Here is an 18,586-nt window from a genome sequence, read left to right on the forward strand (position 1 = left end):
AGTATGCAATATACAATACTAAAAGTCACCATATTTACAATAGTGGTTGCAGGGTGGTTAACGCACAAGTTTGTAATATGTAATTTTCATTATATGTCACTTAAGTCCTGGTAGGGGAGCTTCTCTTGTACAGTGGAGATGGTTCCCAGCCCTGAGTTGCTTTGGGGGATATTTAGTTTTATGCATCGATACAGTTTTAAATTGGTTTGTATGAAAAGCATTGATTGACTAATAACTATAATAAGGATAGCATAAATGATGCAGGTCGGCACAGCAGGTAGCAGTGGTGCCTCACAGCTTCTGGGCTGTGGGATTGAATCTGAGTCACTGTGTGTGGAGTTTGTATGTTCTCCCTGTGTTTGTGTGGGTTTCCTCCCACAGTCCAAAGACACATGTTTCAGATAGACTGGTGACTCTAAATTGCCCATATTCGGTGTGTGTGTGTGTGTGTGTGTGGTGGGGGGCTGTACCCTGATAAGCCTTATACCCCGTGCATCTGAGATAGGCTCTGGACCTTGCATTTGATAATCGATTATTGAATATGAATGTCATAAATCATGGTCATAATGAGTCTTCATCCTAATAGTATTGTGTTTTCCACCACATCTCACCATGCTGGGGGAGGGGCTGATATATTGACCAGCACAGCTGTGCCACATTCCACTTATGGAGTTTCTCCATAACGAACGTTGTCAGTTGCTTTTGTTTTAATACTTAAATCATTTTTTTCCCCACAAATACTATATTTACTCCACTGAATATATTTATGGGAGAAGATTCCATTTCTTTGGCGGACTGTTCGCATAGCTGCACCTCCCACATTGAGGGCGACAGGTAAGGCTCACTGACCGCACAGAAGGTTACAGAGCGTTCACACAGCTGGTTGTCGTCTCCATGGATACCACAAAGCGCACTCTGTATGCACCCCGTGGGAAACTGGGAGGGCTGGCAGCGGCACAAGAGGCCACTCGTGTGTGTTCCTCTTCAGGTGGGGGGGTGGACCTCCCATCCCGACCCCTGTTCTCCTCGGTTGTGTGACAGCAGTTTTTGTCTTTGTCCTTTACCTCCTGGGGCACCAGAGAGTATAGTGGTTACAGTCATCACCTTGCAGTCAAAAAGACCCAGGTTTGAATCCCACATCCTGCGTGTAGTGCCCTTGATCAAGGTACTTACCCTGAATTGATCCAGTAAAAATTACTCTGCTATATAAATGGGTAAATCACTGTAAGCCACTTTGGAGAAGTGTCAGATGAATGAATAAGGGCAAATATAAAAACATTGTTGGTTCAAGTCCAAAGGTGGATTCTGTTGTACAGCTGAGCAGGATACTTAGAAGACAAATGAATGAGCGTAAATGTCCACACGTTCCTGTTCCGAGTTTACATTCCCTGTACCATAAAGCTCTACCAGATGTTTCTCTTTTTTTTTTCTTTTTTTTCTTTTTTAACACAGTACAGCAAAAGCACAGGTCACATGACCAAGAGCACACGTGTGGATACTCTGAATCATGGTACAAAGTGTGGAGCAGGTATTATGAGTGTGTTCCTATTTCTTATTTGTTATAACAATATGCTCCATTAACCAGGTGCTAAAGCTCTGCAATAAATTCAACTTTGACATACCAAGGTCACGACCTCTGTGTCTCTCACAGGTCTGCCCACACGGTGGTACTGTGTTGTTCTCGGTTGAACCCCGTGCAAACTTGCTTGACCTGATTTGAACTTCCACTGGAGAGCTCAGCGAGATGTCGGCTCCCTTCACCACACGGTGACCATCCTTTCATTCATCAAATGCTTATCTCCACCAACGCCCAGCGATGCTGATGGAGGGAACTGCCAGTACAGCCAAAAAGTACCTGAACCATATGGCTACGGGTTCAAATCCCTCTGAGGGGTCATGTGATTGAGCTCTCAGGTGCAGATAACTGAGACTGGACAGTAGGTTGTGCAGTGGTTAGTGCGCTTCTCTTGCAGCCAGAAGCTCCCTCGATCAAGGTCTTTACCCTGGTATGTAAATGGGTAAATCAGTGTAAACAGCTTATTATATCAGCCTGACACTGTTGCCTTGAATAAACACGTCGGCTAAATAAGTTAACATCACTCGGATTTCTTTAACGAATAATACATCTGTAAGCCCGGTTTGGTGCTTTAGATGAAAGCATTTTATTACTAAATAAATGTTGAATAAAGACTAGAGATCAATGGCCACTCGAAGTGATGACACATTGTTTCCTTACATCTGTCGTGTCGTGGTTGCAGGTACTGTATGTTTCAGAATTCAGTCCTTGTTCTCAACTCCACTCCCACCAGCAGACTGACCCTCAGGGATGAGGCCTGCGCTGTGCATGATGGGTAAAATGAGATCTCAAGGGAGCCGCGTTACAGAGGTACAGGAGTTTTTATTTAAATTTCTTTGTACAAACAGAGGCCACAGACGCCCTTGGAAACTTCCTTCCTTATTTCTCGGACTTCCGAATGCAGTCTCCTTTTATACACTGTCACGATCAGAAAACCGGCACCGAACAAAAAGTACAATAAAAGAACATTAAATTCCAACTAAAGCTTTTACATAGCTGGTCTGGTGCGATCTGTTAAGATGCTCATGTAAGAAAGCAGGAAATGTCTGATCGTAACATTAGAAATATGTATTATTTGTGCTCAAAATCAGGCTCCCCTGTTTACTTTACTATTTGGGAGTTAAAAAGGAAACAGATTTCAATTATGTGAACATAAGTTAGGAGTAAAATATTCTACCAAAACTCTTTATAATTTCTAATTATTAAATCTTGATTGACATCTCAATAAATAAACTTATGACCTAAATATCTGCACATTTTGGAATAAGTAAAAAAAGATAAAAAGAAGCTAAAGCAGTCAGAACTGAATTTTTTTAAAATATGGACCTTGATATTAAAGAATATCATAAAATTCCACTCGGCTCCAGACTGGAATAAAAATCCAGCAATTTCTCAAGACTTCATCCTTGATAAGAGATAAGACGCTTCTGTGATCACAGTGGACTTGTGGAATGATACAAATAAATAGAAAATAAAATATACAGAAAAGTGTTATCGTGCCCATGTACAATTTTGTTGGACCTGGAGACATCTGTGGGAATGGAAGTCCTTTTTGTATGTGTGTGTGTGTGTGTGTGTGTTTGGGAACCAGTGGAACCCGTGGGAAGAGCAGCCCCCAAGCAGGACTATTTCTGGAAACTTCTAACTGTAGCTCTGCCAGCCACTTAAGACTTGGTGGTCGAACTCAAGTGGAATAAAAGCGAAACCGTGGAACATGAGGGTGGGATGGTGTACTTAATGGTCTCCAATTAGGGAGGATCAAAGGGATGTATAATTAGCCGCTGGAGGAAATGCCCTCATTGGCACTGTTACCACGGTATCTAGATTGGGTGACTCCTCTGGATCGGGTGAATCTACCTTGGAACGGGACCACCTTGTGAGGTTCACTGGTGACAGACCCAGAGGGCATTACTGGAGAGAAGGGAGCAAATGGAAGGAAAATATTAATGTCAAGAAGTTCAACAGCTCCCACCGTGTCCAGAACTTGGTTGGAGGCAATGCTGTCATTTTTTTGGAATTATGTTGCCAAACTAATACATCCTCTATATTCAAGAATGGAGCCAAAATCAAGGAGCAAATGTAATGTGAGCATCCTCGGCCCTTCCACCTCAAAGCAGACCTCACGTTTCCTTCACACCCATCTAGAGGAGTCCTGATCTTGACCCTTCAGTTCTCATCAGTTCTGGATGTGGCAGTAAAAGACCAACAGCTAAGGGAGAACTCGTCGACCAATGAGAATCCTGGCAAGACAAGCCAATCAGAATCCGCGCAAGACAAGCCAATCAGAATCCTCATAGGATGAAGCAACCAGAATCCCGGCAAGATGAGCCAATCAAAATCCCAGCTGGATGAGCCAATGAGAATTATCTAAATCGTTACCATTATATATTATTCAGTTCCATCTTCTCAAAAAGTCGACCAGCATTCAGCGAGAAATCATAACTGAAGCCTCTCTGAGCTCTTTCAGCAACAGTGGACGGGAATGTTACCTCCTACAACAAAATTAAATCAACATGCCTGCATGTTAAAGACATTAAAGACGTTAAAAGGGAGTAACAGACGGCTCTTTCCATCCTCTTGTTTCCTCAGATAAAAACGTAAAGATGCATTTTCGACGAGGCAGTCGACTCGCCAAAATGTTTGTGGGCCGGGCTGATTAAAGAGAGGTAGAAGACGCTGGCGGAGACAAGCCCGAGGTCTCAGCTTCTCGAACCGCCCACTTCAGTCGATAACATGAAAGCGCCCCGCTAAGAGGCGCCGGCCGTGGCGTATTGACTGCGGGCGTGTTGAAGGCCCGTGTTGACAGCACTGTACGTCTGCCTCACGCTGCCACGTTGACCCATACAAAAGATGACACAATCCGCCGTGTCGCAACAACGGCAGAGGACACGAAAACTCCAGCAGACCCTCGGGGGGTGGAACACAAACAACACGAGATAAACAGTAACTAAGCGCCGCCCGCCCTTAGAGGAGTAACAGAGTAACCTGGGAAAAACGGCAGCGTGAGCAGGATCTCAACGTCCGTACGTCTCCACCTAAACACACCCCTCCCGCAGCGCCCTCTATACAGTAGGTGTTCCTCCACAGCCCCTCGCCCCTCAGTCAATTCCACATTGCCCCCCCCGAGGTTCCAGCAGCCTGGCAGAGCAGAGGAGTCAACCGACAGACGGGCTGTAGAAAACGTTTTTTGTGTTATTCGAAACACCGCAAAACTCTACCACTTAATGCAAATCAGGGCTGTGGAGTCGGTACACAAAACCTTCGACTCCAGTAACCTGATAATTGCTTCCAACTCCACAGCACTGCCCAAAAGTTGCACATTATTTTGGGGGTCAACTTATCCGGCGAATACAGGCCTAAACCTATATTACGCCTGTAATTTTTGGGGCTCGACTTATACGCCAGATCGACTAAAATGCCGGCATATATGGTACATTTAGTTGGAGTTGGTACATCTTTTCCGACTCCAGTAACCCAATAATTGCTTCCGACTCCACGACTCCAACTGCACAACACTCATGCAAATCAAAATTAAAATACAATCAATTTAAGACATGGTCAACACAAATAAAATGGCAAAGCACAGCTTTCAAATGATTTTCATATAAATGAACATTACAGATCATTAAATTAACTAAACAGCACAGCTTGTCTACACTAAATGGTACATCCTATGAAAGATACGGCAGCCACGTGACATATATGGAAAGACTGACTAAACACAAATAACATGTAGGTGTTTCATTAAAACATTGCTGCCTTGACATTAATCATTCTGAGAACTGAGCAGTCGGTCAACGTGCTTTTATAAGGAAGTGCCACCAGGTCCAGGGTGGATAATAACAACAAAAGCAACATATAACTGTTGCCATCACAACCAAGACAAAGGAGGTCGGATAACGGAGGGCAAGACATGACCTGATGACTTCTGCAGATTGTGGGCGGTCTCGCCTCTGATGTGCGGAGGCTCCGGCTCTCCATGCCACCTGTCAAGACGTTACATGCCTACGCTGGGGTACACCATGCGATCTGAATAGCAAGTAGAGCGTTTCAACTAGGCTGGGAATATGTTAAAAAGCCAGGTAGCCAGCTGGGAATTCAGAAAGCGGCTGAGTCACGTCACTTTTCCCAAAACATCTGTCACCAAGGAGCCTGTCTGCACACATTTACGCTTCAACAAACACCTGCACTATTGCAGGCTACACTCGCTGGTCTATCTGAGCGCAGCACAGCTCAAAAACGGGTTTCCCGCAGTAGTTTGGCCGATTAGTCACTCGCAGTAGCCTCTGTTTCTCCACAACAAAGGTCATCTAGTCATAGGATCTCCTCTTGTGACATGATTGTCATAAATAAGTACATCAAAGCAGTGTAGCGTTCCTGACACATGATGCAAACAGGATCAGCGGAATAAGGGGCAACCGCGAGTGTGAGCATCAGGGTTGACTGTACAGGCCTTGTAACTGGAGGGAAAGGTCAACCAATCAAATATGACCAAAACCTTTGCTGGGCAGCTATTGAAGGAGCTGCAGCCAATCAAATTTGGTCAAGCGCAGCATTGAAGAGTGAAGTTGATTACTTTTAAGTTGAGAGAATGAGGTTTTGCATTTCAGTTTCTGTGGTCTTCATGTTTGTTAAATGATTTGTTGTTTATTTGGAACTGTTTTTTTTAATAGGTGTGTTAAAGAGCTGTTTTATACATGTAATATGAAGAAAGTTTTATGTGGAATTATTGTGTTATGTGGAACTCTGTCTTATTTTTGACATCAGCAGATGTTATCGTGAGGAATAACTTGTAACGTGCGTTATAGCAAAGTTTGGTGCAAAGTAATGTTTTCGAAGGCGATGAGATTACAGATGATTTGATTGTGTTATTGTGCGTGGCCTAATAAAGGAACATTTGTTCTGCAAAAAAAACTTCAGCACTGAAGACGAACGAAACTTAAATGTCATTAAAGTCAGCATGGAAACGATTCAAGTTGTTTGTGTCTCTCTAGTGTCTCTATTTAGGTTTTACACTAACGTCCTTCAAGGATTGCACACAAGCTGTTGGCTTCTGCAATAGCGGGAAAAGAAATGCACATGCGTGCGCACACACACATTCACAAACACTCACACACTGGCAGACTGTTTATCCCCAGCAGGACACAGCCAGCTGAGAACCAGGGCAATAAAACAATGGGGTAAGAAATGCGAGTTCTGCAGTCCAGCGGGATGTTCTCGCCCTCTGGTGGACACGTTGTGCCAACGGTGCTTGGCGTTGCTGCGAGGGGAAACTGGACCGCTCCTTCAGTTTCTGATCCATGCAAACCCCCATGATCCTTTAGGGGAGAGCGTCTCGCCCCCGTCGGTGTCCAGTTTTGCGAAAGGAAAGGACGTGTCTCCCTTTACACCTCGGTGGAGAAGAGGATACTCTGCCGCTTGCTGTCCGGGGTTGGGATTGTCTCCAGCTGCAGGAAATACAGCAAGACCTGGACCTGCAGGACACAAAGACAGAAAGAACCGTGGTAAATCCACCGCATTCAGTTTGAGCCAGTAATCTGCCCCCACAACTCGCACGCATCATCTTATTCAGTTGCTTCCCGTAGCCTTTTATCCAAAAGGCAGCAGGTGGCGTAACGGTTAGAAGCATCACTCATCACCGGCCTTGTCTGAAAACCCCTCCTGCATTAGCACCCTTGATCAAGGTATTTCACCCTGAAATGATGCAGTAAGAATTGCCGTAGTGTAGTGTACACGCTTAACACAGGAATATGATTTGGAGCTGTCGGCTTGACGATGGTTATTAATAATTAGTAATAACAGATCACCGCTGGGCACTGTTATTTAGGCCCCTCTCTCTAGCAGAAGCTCTAAGTTGACGGCTATGCCCGGTACCTTACTTTACTTCACTTTCTACAATACGTCCGTCCTGGGGATCACATTAAGGTGCGGCCCATACCTGTGACATGACCTCGAGTGACCAGCTGTCCCCCATGCTGATGGGCAACGTGGGGTTGGCGGGGATCTTGCTGTCCTTCTCGGAGGGCCGCAGCAGGGTGGGACCAAACACCGTGGCCAGGTTGTGGAGGGACATCTTGTTGACACTTTCATTCTCCGCCACCCTGAGGAGAATCACAGAGGGTGTGTCACAGGGCCCAGCGGAGGGGAGCGATAGCCGAGGTGTGCCGTAAAACACGTACCTCTTCAGATGGTCCAGGAGGAAGAGGAAGGTGACCAAGTTGGGTTCCGGCAGTGAGAGCAGCAGGTTGAGCATGCAGCTCTCCTTGGCCACACTGTCAGAGAGCGCTGAGGGCAGGAGACCAAAGTCAGCAAACGAGAACAGGTACAATCACAGTGTCACAGCCATGCGAACACCATGACCACACACAGGAGGCATACACGTCTTTGGACTGTGTTAGGAAACCAGAGAAACCTGGAGGAAACCCATGTCAACATGGGGAGACCATGAAAACACCACACAGACTGAGCTGGATTTGAACCTGCGTCCCGGGAGCTGTGAGGCACCAGTGCGACTCACTGTGCCACCCTTCAATAAAGATCAACTCGGTTTCTGTGGCATCATCACACATTATAATTGTCACATTGTTTCTTGATAGCGGGATAAATAGGAGAGGATGGTGGATAAACAATGAAAGGCAGGAAGATCGCAGGCGCTGTTGATGCATCATGAGCCGTCACTGACCGATGCCTCCGGCGAAGCTGGGGTACAGCTCATCCGTGAAGAGAGGCTCCGGCAACTCGCGGAAGTAGAGCTTCAGGGTGCCTGCGATGGCGTTGACGTCCATCTCGCTCATCATGACGGACACGTCTTTGTCGTCTGAAGAGGAGCAGAAGGCGAGTGTGAGGATGAGGGCAGAGCATGAAGCAAGGTGTGGGGCACAGATAATGTAAATTTCATGCTTTATGATTAAACTCATCACAGGCATCCATCCGGAACAATCCAAGACCCAGGGGCGCTTTGACCATTTTTTGGTTTATTTCATTTTGCTTACTTATCATATATTTTGGGAGGGGAATTTGCTTTATTCACAAAGCTACCGGAATTTTGGAGACGATAAGGCCCCATTTTTATCCCACAGCGCAGCCAGCATTTAAAGCTTTTAAATACCGCAAACCTCACAGACATCAAAGTTTTTGCACCCGAATGAGAAGGTAGTGTAGTGCCAGAAACAGAACACTGTGATCCAGCTTTGCAGCCAAAAGTTATAAAATGTTCTCTATAAAATGATGTACAACCCAAAAATATGATAAACAGCACTAGAATGTACAGAACTAGGAAAATTTTTCTAATTAAACCATATATGGTCTTCTACATTTATCTAACACTTTTCTCCAAATCGACATTAAGGTACTTACAACTGTTTATCCATTTTCACAGCTGGGTAATTTTACTGGAGGAAATTAGAGTAAGTACCTTGCTCAAGGGCACTACCGGTGGAGGCGAGACTCGAAGCTGCAACCCGGGGGTCCAAAAGCAGCGGCTCAAACCACTACACTACCAGCTGCTGTTAAACTCAACTGCTCACTGGGGAGGTGACATAGGGAAAAGCTTTGAGACCAACCCCCCCATTCCAAAGAGACGGGAATGACAGATATGACTGGTATAAAGGGGATGATGGGAAGGATTTTCCAAGACACTGCCGCTCTGGCGCCCCCGTGTGGCGAGGAGGACACAAGGCCGCACTCACTGGCATCGAAGGCCACCTTCAGGGCCTGGATGTCGGTTGCCACGCCTGACACGCGGTAGATGCCCACTTCCTCCATGCCGCGGCGCTCCACCTCCTCCACGCACTGCCTCACGATGTAGGGCACCTTGGAGCGCTCGCGCCTGTGACACACACACACACACACACACACACACACACACACACACGCACGTGTCACAGAGGAAGGTGGTGGAGTCCACTGTTCAGTTCCAGTTCCTCTCAGCAACCAGGCAATGAGGGTTTGGAGAAGGAGTTCCATGTCTCAGTCTGACACCCTTGTGCAACCAGGTGGAACTCAGGTAATAAATAATATTAATATAGGCGAGTTCTTACTTGGTTACTGTGCTGATCTTGACCCCAAAAACACCAGTCTGTTTCCGCGATGGCATTCTCTTCAGGCTGAACTCCCGGCTGGTGAACTTCATGGAAAGCTTCACCTCAATCTGTTAGCGGAAACAGAAACAATTGCTGGTAACCAGAGCGTTGAATCCACAGCAGTACTCGGCACTGCGGTAACGGGTAAATCGGTACCACGGTCTGAGGTGCTGTGGGCGGGCAGTACTCACCCCGTTCATGGAGACGACAGTCCTCTGCCAGTCTTTGCCCGGCAGCGCCTGTGGATCCAGCTGGACAAAACACACAGACACACACACAAACAGAGAAATGTGTCATTTTTATTTCAATCATATGAAACATGCTTTAAAAACACATATAAACACTCAGAGCCTGAAACAGACCCCATTTTTACTGTATTTTACCATATAAAAGGCCATTATGAATTTGTCTTTTCCACTATTAATGTCTCCACTCTCATCTCTGGCTCAACAGAAAACACCAGATGTTCAATCATTAACGATATGGGTCTCACATTTCCCACAATACCTCAAAAATTTGGGAAACTTTTTAAAACTGTCTGCTTAGTTTAGCTATAATAATAATAATAATAATAATAATAATAATAGTAATTTTACTTGAACTAGCAAACAAACTTGATAATTTTTATTTCCCACATCACAATTTGCTTATGTATCATTTCCTAGAATCCATTCATTCGTCCGTTCGTCCGTTTGTTCGTTTATTCATCATTTTCCATATAATCACTCATTTCACGCACGTTCGTCATGCACTTGTACTCTGGTCTCACATTTGTTCTTGAACCAGGGCACTTTGTCATGGATTATTATCATCATCATTTCTACTGAATCAGTGTCTGTTGAATGTTTGTCTCCAGTACAGTGAGAGCTGTATGTTGTAAGATGCGTCAGTAACAAAGCGTTCATATATTCTCACGTGTCCTTCCTTTCGACATGTATTAGTTGACCTTACCGATGATGCCGTATGAACACGAGAGCAACAGCGATGCCGTGTGTTAATGACTGCGAAGGCCAGGGGGTGGCGTAGTGCTTAGAGTTGTCACTTTGCAGTCCAAAGACCTGGGTCTACATCCCACCTCCTGCTGCAGTCGCCTTGATCAAGGTACTTACCCTGAACTGACACAGATGTGTAAACGGGGTAAATCAGTGTAAGCAGCTTAGTGTACAAACCTCACACTGTAAGTCACCTTGTAGAAAAGCATGAGGTAAAGCGACAAGGAAACAAGGAAGATTAGAACCAGGTGACATCTGCAGGAACATCTGCTCACCTGCTGCTACAGCCACGTTTCCTTCAACACGTGAGCTTGGACGCCATATGGGGGCAACACCCTCACACCTCCAGAAATACAGCTTCCGCTCTTTTACCCTCCCTTTACATGTACGACATCCATAAACACAGTCAAGGTCAGGGTCAGGGTTGAAGGTTCGGTTAGTCGTGGTGTAAAGCATTTTACCCATGGTCCTGTGTTGTTTGTTTTCTCAAAGCTTGGCTTTACCATTTTAGGACATTTACTCCTTGGACCACATTTAGCTTCTGGTAAATAAACAATATTTGGTGCTATAAATGGCTTCATGGGAGAACTCACTGAGTGTGTGTGCGCCTGTCCTACAGGACAACTTCCACCCATTTAGGATGTACTGGCTCGTCAGCTTACAGACATTTACTCATTTCCTCCAAAGAAACTTACACTTATTTATGCAGCTGGGTAATTTTACTGGAGCAATTTAAGGTAAGCATCTGCCTTGAAGGTACTACAGCTGGAGGTGGGATTCAAACCTGCAACCTACACATTCGAAGGCAGCGGCTCTAACCAGTATACTATCAGCTACCGCCGCACACACCACGGAGCTGAAATCTGTATTTTGTTTTGCTCATAACTTCAAAGTCATATTTACCACTAAGCTACAACTAATAAAAGCTAAACACAGAAACGGATACATTTACAGGTCAGGTTTCGTAAAATATCAAACGCAGCTATATTGTTGAAACTGTATTTTAACATTGAACTGCGTGAAAATTAAAATGAATTTTAAAAGAGTGAAACATTAACATTTATTCAATTAGACCATTTTTGAAAAAAAACACACACACACACATTTACACAGCTATCACTCCTATCCTGTTTGGGTGCTCTTTACTGCCATCTATCAGCTCGAAGGGTAAACACAGGTTGTGTTCACTCCTCCCCAAACGCTCCAAAGCCAGGGAACACACAAACACACACACACACTGTCTGAAATGCAACAAAACATATAACTGGAAAATTTTCATGGAAAATATGTAACCTGATCGTTCATAACACAAGGAGCCAGTTTATGGGAGTTTCGCAGCACTCCGTAAACTTGTTTAAGCAGGAAATACAGTAGAACTCCCCCCAGCCCCCCACTTCACACCGGAGGACCCCTCTTCTGCTCCGGAAAGATGATCTGCTCTCAGTCATCTGCCGCCCTCAGTTATTCACTTTCCTTCATCCCGACACAACCTCCATATGGCTGCGCAGCTCCAGCTTATGCCTCTCCCTCTAATACCATCATCTCCCTAATGCTCGGCTGTCAGTGTTTACCAGGAGAGACCGGAGGCCAACGACGGTGCGTCTCTACGGTAGGGATCTGGAAGGGATCGAGGACGAGGGCCGATTACCTTCTGCCTCAGCAGCGTGCTTCGCACCCGGCCCCAGAGCCGCACCCCGGCACCCGTGGGCTTCCTGCCGTCGTCCTCCACCAAAGGTTCGCTCGCCTCTCCCTCGCTCATCCTCTCCTCACCCAAGGGGACCGAGAGCAACGTAACACAAAGCCCCCAAATCCCACCTGGAGAAACAATCCCCTTCGAACCGGAGCCAAAAGCAAAAGGGTTCTGCCTCTGATTCTGTCCCAGTCCTCATGTGATCCAGTCCAATCCCAGTCCAAACCCCGGTCCGATTTCCAGCCCGATGGGCACCGTCTCGGCCCCCTACTGCACCATCCCCCCAAGCTGGGTTTAAATCCCGCAGTTCTCTCACACCACCAGGCGCTCTTCAACTCTCCGCTCATCCTCCACCCGCCCGACCCCCCCACACACACCCCTCCTCTCAGGCTACTGACAAATCCCTTGGTGAGCACCCTCATATCCAGGGATCACGTGGTGAGTGGCATCTCTCCTCCCCTACAGATCGCCTCTGACCTAAGACCCCTGACCCCTGGGAAGGAGGTTTCACTTCCACCCCACCTGTGAGGCACAAGGCCTGGCGAGTTGAGCCACGATCATCCCAGGTGACACAATGCCTGACATTGCGGAATAAGACTCTCAGTCTAAGCCAGTCAACTGGACAGATCGGGCAGTGAACAAAGCGGTTACCTGAAGACCGCACGAGGGGGGGGCTCCTGCATCCAGCATACATTCGTAGGCTCCTGCATTCAGCATACGTTCATTTCGGCTAAACTCACCTGACTATAAAACGAGGTTTAAAACTCAAAAAGCACCTGCACGTAATTGTCACGAAAAGGGCATAACACACAGCAGCAGGTGGAACAGTGCTTAGAACTGTCACCTTACAATCAAAGGACCTGAATACCCTGAAGTGATACTGTAAAAATTACCCTGCTGTGTAAGATCTCACACTGCAAGTCGCCTTGGAGAACAGACATTGGATAAATTATTAATAATAATAAAACAAATCTATTTGCCAAGAGAGATTTCCTTTACTTGATGTGGTCCTAAAACGTCTCCTGGCCACACTGAGCACAAATCAGGGGGCTGAAATCATTTGGATCTGCACGGCCACTCCCTCTCCAACTTCCAGCTGCCTCTTGACCACAGACACTCCTATACTGCAGTATGGGTGGTGGTGGGGGGGAGTGGCTTTGTTCTTCAGCACCAGCTGGCGGCCTACCAGGGCTGTGCCTGTTCCTTCACGGACCACCTGGGTTGAAAAGGTGTGATGTCAAACCCCTCCCCCTACACATAGCACACCTGAGTAGCCAACATGGTTTACCTCCCAGGACTCCATTGCCATGGAGACCAGGTGGCTTGGTAATGCGATAGAAGAAAGCAATGAAATCCGATCATCAGTTCACCTCACAGCAGCCACTGTGGATGTCTGCGGATAATAAATCTCCCCTTGGCGCCAGCAACAGCTGTACGGGTTTTCAGGTAAAGTAACACCTCCACACCCCCCCGCGGGATACAAACAGTGGGCGGGGCTGGAGAACAAGTGAATAGGGCTCTGAAAAGCCTGTACAGGTTCCTTGGGGAGTTGGAGCAAAGTGGAGGATGTACTTCTACTTCCATGTTTCCACGGAGACTGGAAACACACTACGCCAACCAGCGAAATGTCCGGGGACAAGGAGGTGGGAGTGGGGGAGACGGACCACCTGCTGATGAACAGCACAGTCCTCATATTGAGCAGAGAAGCCTATTGTTGCAGTGCCTAGTTTCAGCATCCAGTCCCACCACACACACACACACACACACACACACACACACACACGAATAGTTGCATAATTATTCTACATTACTACAGGCGTCCTCCATCCTGAAAACATCTTAGATATCAAATTTTCAGATAGCGGGAGCCTGTATTCCATTATTTTAAATGGGAAAAATAATCATGCATTCCAATGGGGGTGTTGTGACGTGACGGGTCTGGCTGGTGCCTCCTGTGGCATGGGTCTGGGGTTCGAGCCCTACTTGGGGTGCCTTGTGATGAACTGGTGTCCTGTTCTGGGTGTGTGCCCTCCCCTTTTGACCTTGCACCCTGTGTTGCTGCATTAGGCTCTGGCTCACCGCAGCCCTGCTTGGGACAAGCGGCTGTTGACGATGGATGGATAATGCGATCCCAGCCTTTTCAAACATCCAAGTCAATTACCCAAAATATCACTATAACACTGAGAATTTTTGCATAATATAAATCATTCAAAACACAAATTCCCTAATTATTTAACTCAATGAATTCAGCAGAAGGTATGTCTATGTAAGGTACACTACGATACCATACGGTATCGCATACGAATTACGCTTCCCTTCTATGCTGCTGAACATGAACTGTAATGTAAATAGATAATTAAATAATACTTTTTTCACTGACCTTTACATGTTCTTAGAAGACATTTTTACTTAATAATGCAGGGAAGATGACAGAGGAAACGCATGTTTAAACAAGACAAGCGTGAAACGCGATCCTACCAGGAGAACGGTAAGATACAATGTAGTGCACGCTGGATGCTAGCACCCAGAGTCGTGCGTTACTTAAATGTTTTTCAACATTAGAAATTTCCACAGATGTGGATTTGTTATAGCAGGTTTTCAGTTCTAATAGTGAATTTTGATGACAAATTTTTGCCAGTTTTTGTAGAGAATATTATATACATTGAAGAGAGACAGTGACAGTTTGGATAGCAAGGGATACCTCTTTTATTTTAACAGGAATAATGTGTGAAATTAGTGGGAAAATAAATCAAAGCCCTATTAAAGAACGTAGTATTCTTGCATGTCCGTTGTCTATATATCCTTATGAGCCGCGTAATACAGCATAAGGGGTTTTGTGATTTATGACGAGGTTGTCGGAATGGAACCCCACTGTAAGTGGAGGACTACCTGCGCGAGACGTGCTCATCCTACCTGGATTTGGCTTTTAGCTACGATGCGGTCCGAGTTCTCTCCGTCCTCTCTGTTCAGCTTGCTTTTGTTGTAGCACTTCTCATAGCACAGCAACCTCAGTGTCTGGGACCCCTCGAGCTCGATCTCAAACTCCTGGTCGAGACACGGACACACCAGCTAGTACACCCACCAGCGCAGCCAGCTGGTCGGACGCCGAAACTCAGAGATGGACCACGGTGGCGCGGATCCGGAGGTCCTCACCTCGTTCCAGTTGGGCTCCGTCGTGTCCCGGTACACCCGTGTCTTGGCCTTGTTCACAAAGTACCCAAAGGAGTCCACCTCTAAGGTGCAGTACAGATCTGTGGAGAAGCGAGCAGGATCACCCCACCGACAGTGCTAGGCTTGGGGTCAGAACCCAATCTAAAAAACTGGCTGGAAGACATCCCACCCCCCCCCGACCCAAGTTCTGATCTGGATTTTCACTGCATGCACTTTATCTGGGTCCAGGAGACGGTCGAAATAGGGTGCAGGGAAACCACCGGCACCAGTCAGCCGCTGGTGTGGGAAAAATGAAGCAGCACCTGAGAAGTGGTGGATTTACAGTGATTGGCTGTGAGCGGCACAGCTACAGGATCGTTCTGGAGCAACAGTGCGGTCGCGGTCACTACAGCGCCGATGTAGGATATGGAGAAAATTGTTTACTTGTTCACCGATCTCACCCCCAGAAATTGTTCCATTTGATGAAGTGAATTTTGTGCAAAAAACAGTTTCTGTACCTCATGTCAGTGCGGTAAACCTATCCTTTCAGTGCGACCCACCCCCACTGCCCATCCCAGCTCCCCATGAGAAGGGTACACGCTGTCTTGGGTTAATCCCCCCCAAAGGAATTCCTGCTGCGAGCCTCGAGACGGCCAGCGAGAGTGACAGCGATGGGGACTGGGGGTCACAGTGGGGAGGGGCGCCGACGCCCTGCCAAACATGAAAGCAAACACTGCGCAATAAAGCGTAAAGGCGGCTTACTTAAGCTCTGTTTAAGTCCCGACGCGGAGTGGACGATTACGTTCAAAAAGCCGTAGAGTCCTGGCGATTCGTCGTCTGAACAGGGGAAAAACACACAAACCGTCAAAAGGCATTCACTACGGTAAAAACACACATGCAAACCATGAGTTTCCTGCACTGCAGAACACACAAAAACCGTTTGATCGTTTCAGATGCTGCTACCAACATTCGAGTTCTGAATTTTTCAAGATATGAACATTTTCAACTTTATTTGAATTGCATTTTCTTTCGGTAATTGTGTCTGTAATGGAGCAAACGTAACCACCTTAATTCTGACTAGTCTGAGCAGAGAAGGTATTTTTATTTTCAGGAATTTTAATGTATTTAATTTAGCTCAAATTTAATAAAATTAAGTCTGTTTTTTTTTATTATAGATACAGGTTAGATTTTTACAGAACTGAACCTAGGAATAAATTCAGGAATATTACTTTACCTCTATTGTGAATAAACACACATGCTTATTCATTCACTTACTTATTTTGTGTATTTACATACCTGTGTTTCGTCACTGTATGTACACGTGTGTATGAGCATAGTCACCTGTGTGTGTGTGTGTTCCACTGATGTATGGATGAGTGACCCAGCGTAAGCAGTGTATCTAGCAGTGTAAGTCACCATGGTGAATAAGGTGTGTGGGCTCATAACGCTACATAGAGTTCAATGGAAGTGGCTTTGGAGAAAAGTGTCTGCTAAATAAATAAATGCAGAATGTGCATGGGCCAGGTCTCTGTTAGTAAACAAACAAATGTAATAATGACAAGCTATGAGGCACACATGTGTGGAACACGGTCAGACAAGGGCCCCTGTTCGCACCTTCTTTGTTGATGGTCAGCGGGATGCTGTGCACCGTCTGCAGCTTCACACATGAGTTGGTCAACATCTGCAGTTCCACCGAGGTCAGCGAGAAGCTCTTGAAGCCTGAAGCAGGAGACACGACATGAATGAATGCACGAGAATCTATTAATCCCAGAAGGAAATTCCACTCAGCTGTAACAGCATACAACATACAGTATATACAGTGCTGCGTGAAAGTATGTGAACACTAAAGGGATGGTCATTACTCTTGTACGAAATATTAAAACAAAATTATAAAATGTTACATCTTAAAACACATGTATAAAATGAATAAACAACTATGATTTACACCCCTGACTCTACTTACCTACTTGGTGTAACCAATGACACTTGGGCTTCACTTGTTTTTACACCTGCACTACTCGTGTGTTTCTACACACACAATTTTCCCTAAAGCAATATATGCAATTGATCATTACGCATGAGGAACACTGATCCTCATTAAATAACGAGTTTGGGTAAAAATGAGGTGCGCGGGGGGGGGTTCACATACTTTAAAGCAGCGCTGCACAATAAGTGAAAAGACGTACAGAAAACGAGAAGAAACACAAATGAGTGTTAGTGTGACACTGGGGAGGTGTGTGTGCTTTTGCATTTGTGTGTTTGTGTATGAGGGTCCAGCTCTTTCTGACCTTAAAAGACGTCCCACTCATGTTCTAGTTACCACTGCTGTTACCCCCAGCTACATTCTAGCAACAGAACAAAAGGGGGTAAACGTGGTTGTAGGAGCAAGACTCACACCCCCAGGACTGCATCTCCTCAGCCAGCAGGGGGCGACGGCGAGACACTCACGCTTCTTCTGCTGCTCCCGGATGGCCTCCCGCCACTCGGCCCTCTCGTAGTCCGACGAGATCAGGAACGTGTAGCTCTGCAAGCCAGGAACACAGGGGTCGGGGTTAGAAGCACACATGTCCCACTCGGGCAGGGGTGGTGCTTCTGACCCCGTCCCGACCCGAAATCCTTACGTTTCACATGAAAGAGAACAAGTTTATAATTGATTTATTTCAATTAGAAAGACGATTTTACTTGCAGGGAACCAAGAGGTGGCCCAAGGGTTACGACTTTGGACTGATCTTTGCAGGTTTATTTCCATCCATGAAAAATAAGCAGTAAAACTTGCACAAAAGTGCCTGTAAATCCCCTAAAAACACTGTTTCGCTCGAGTTACGAATGGTCTAGTCAGTGACCAACACTTTCCAAGCGCACAGAATGTGAGAACTGAGTAGGAGTGTGGGGCCGCCTTAGTTCAACTCACTTCCACAGTGTTAACAGCTTGTGTCTGTTGTTCTTGAGGGTTTGTGACCAATAATGCTCACATTTCTGGAGTGAGCTGGTCAGCATTCGGCACGGAACAAGAGCCCATGAGGATATAGCGCATGAGAAATACACACACACACACTCTCTGAAACGCTTGTCCCATACGAGGTCGTAGGGAGCCAGA

At 46.1% G+C, this 18,586-nt stretch overlaps 1 protein-coding gene across 4 annotated transcripts in view; it reads right to left on the bottom strand.

The window, feature by feature from the left end:
* Positions 1–4,881: 4,881 nt before the first annotated feature.
* The window catches only part of LOC108921908 (breakpoint cluster region protein-like), a 63,448-nt gene continuing 49,743 nt past the window's right edge, over positions 4,882–18,586 (bottom strand). For all 4 annotated transcript variants that reach the window (XM_029259470.1, XM_029259471.1, XM_029259473.1 and 1 more), the window contains exons 12-23: positions 17,938–18,013; positions 17,104–17,208; positions 16,252–16,326; positions 15,493–15,590; positions 15,253–15,384; positions 9,849–9,908; positions 9,616–9,725; positions 9,265–9,404; positions 8,259–8,393; positions 7,756–7,861; positions 7,515–7,677; positions 4,882–7,050 (exon numbers count right to left, since the gene is read on the bottom strand). In XM_029259470.1, coding sequence (XP_029115303.1) covers positions 6,961–7,050; positions 7,515–7,677; positions 7,756–7,861; positions 8,259–8,393; positions 9,265–9,404; positions 9,616–9,725; positions 9,849–9,908; positions 15,253–15,384; positions 15,493–15,590; positions 16,252–16,326; positions 17,104–17,208; positions 17,938–18,013 — 1,290 coding nt within the window. In that variant the 3' untranslated portion in view covers positions 4,882–6,960. The remainder of the gene's footprint in view (positions 7,051–7,514; positions 7,678–7,755; positions 7,862–8,258; positions 8,394–9,264; positions 9,405–9,615; positions 9,726–9,848; positions 9,909–15,252; positions 15,385–15,492; positions 15,591–16,251; positions 16,327–17,103; positions 17,209–17,937; positions 18,014–18,586) is intronic.

This window comes from Scleropages formosus, chromosome 17, assembly GCF_900964775.1.
Source record: "Scleropages formosus chromosome 17, fSclFor1.1, whole genome shotgun sequence".
Classification (NCBI taxonomy): Eukaryota; Metazoa; Chordata; class Actinopteri; order Osteoglossiformes; family Osteoglossidae; genus Scleropages; species Scleropages formosus.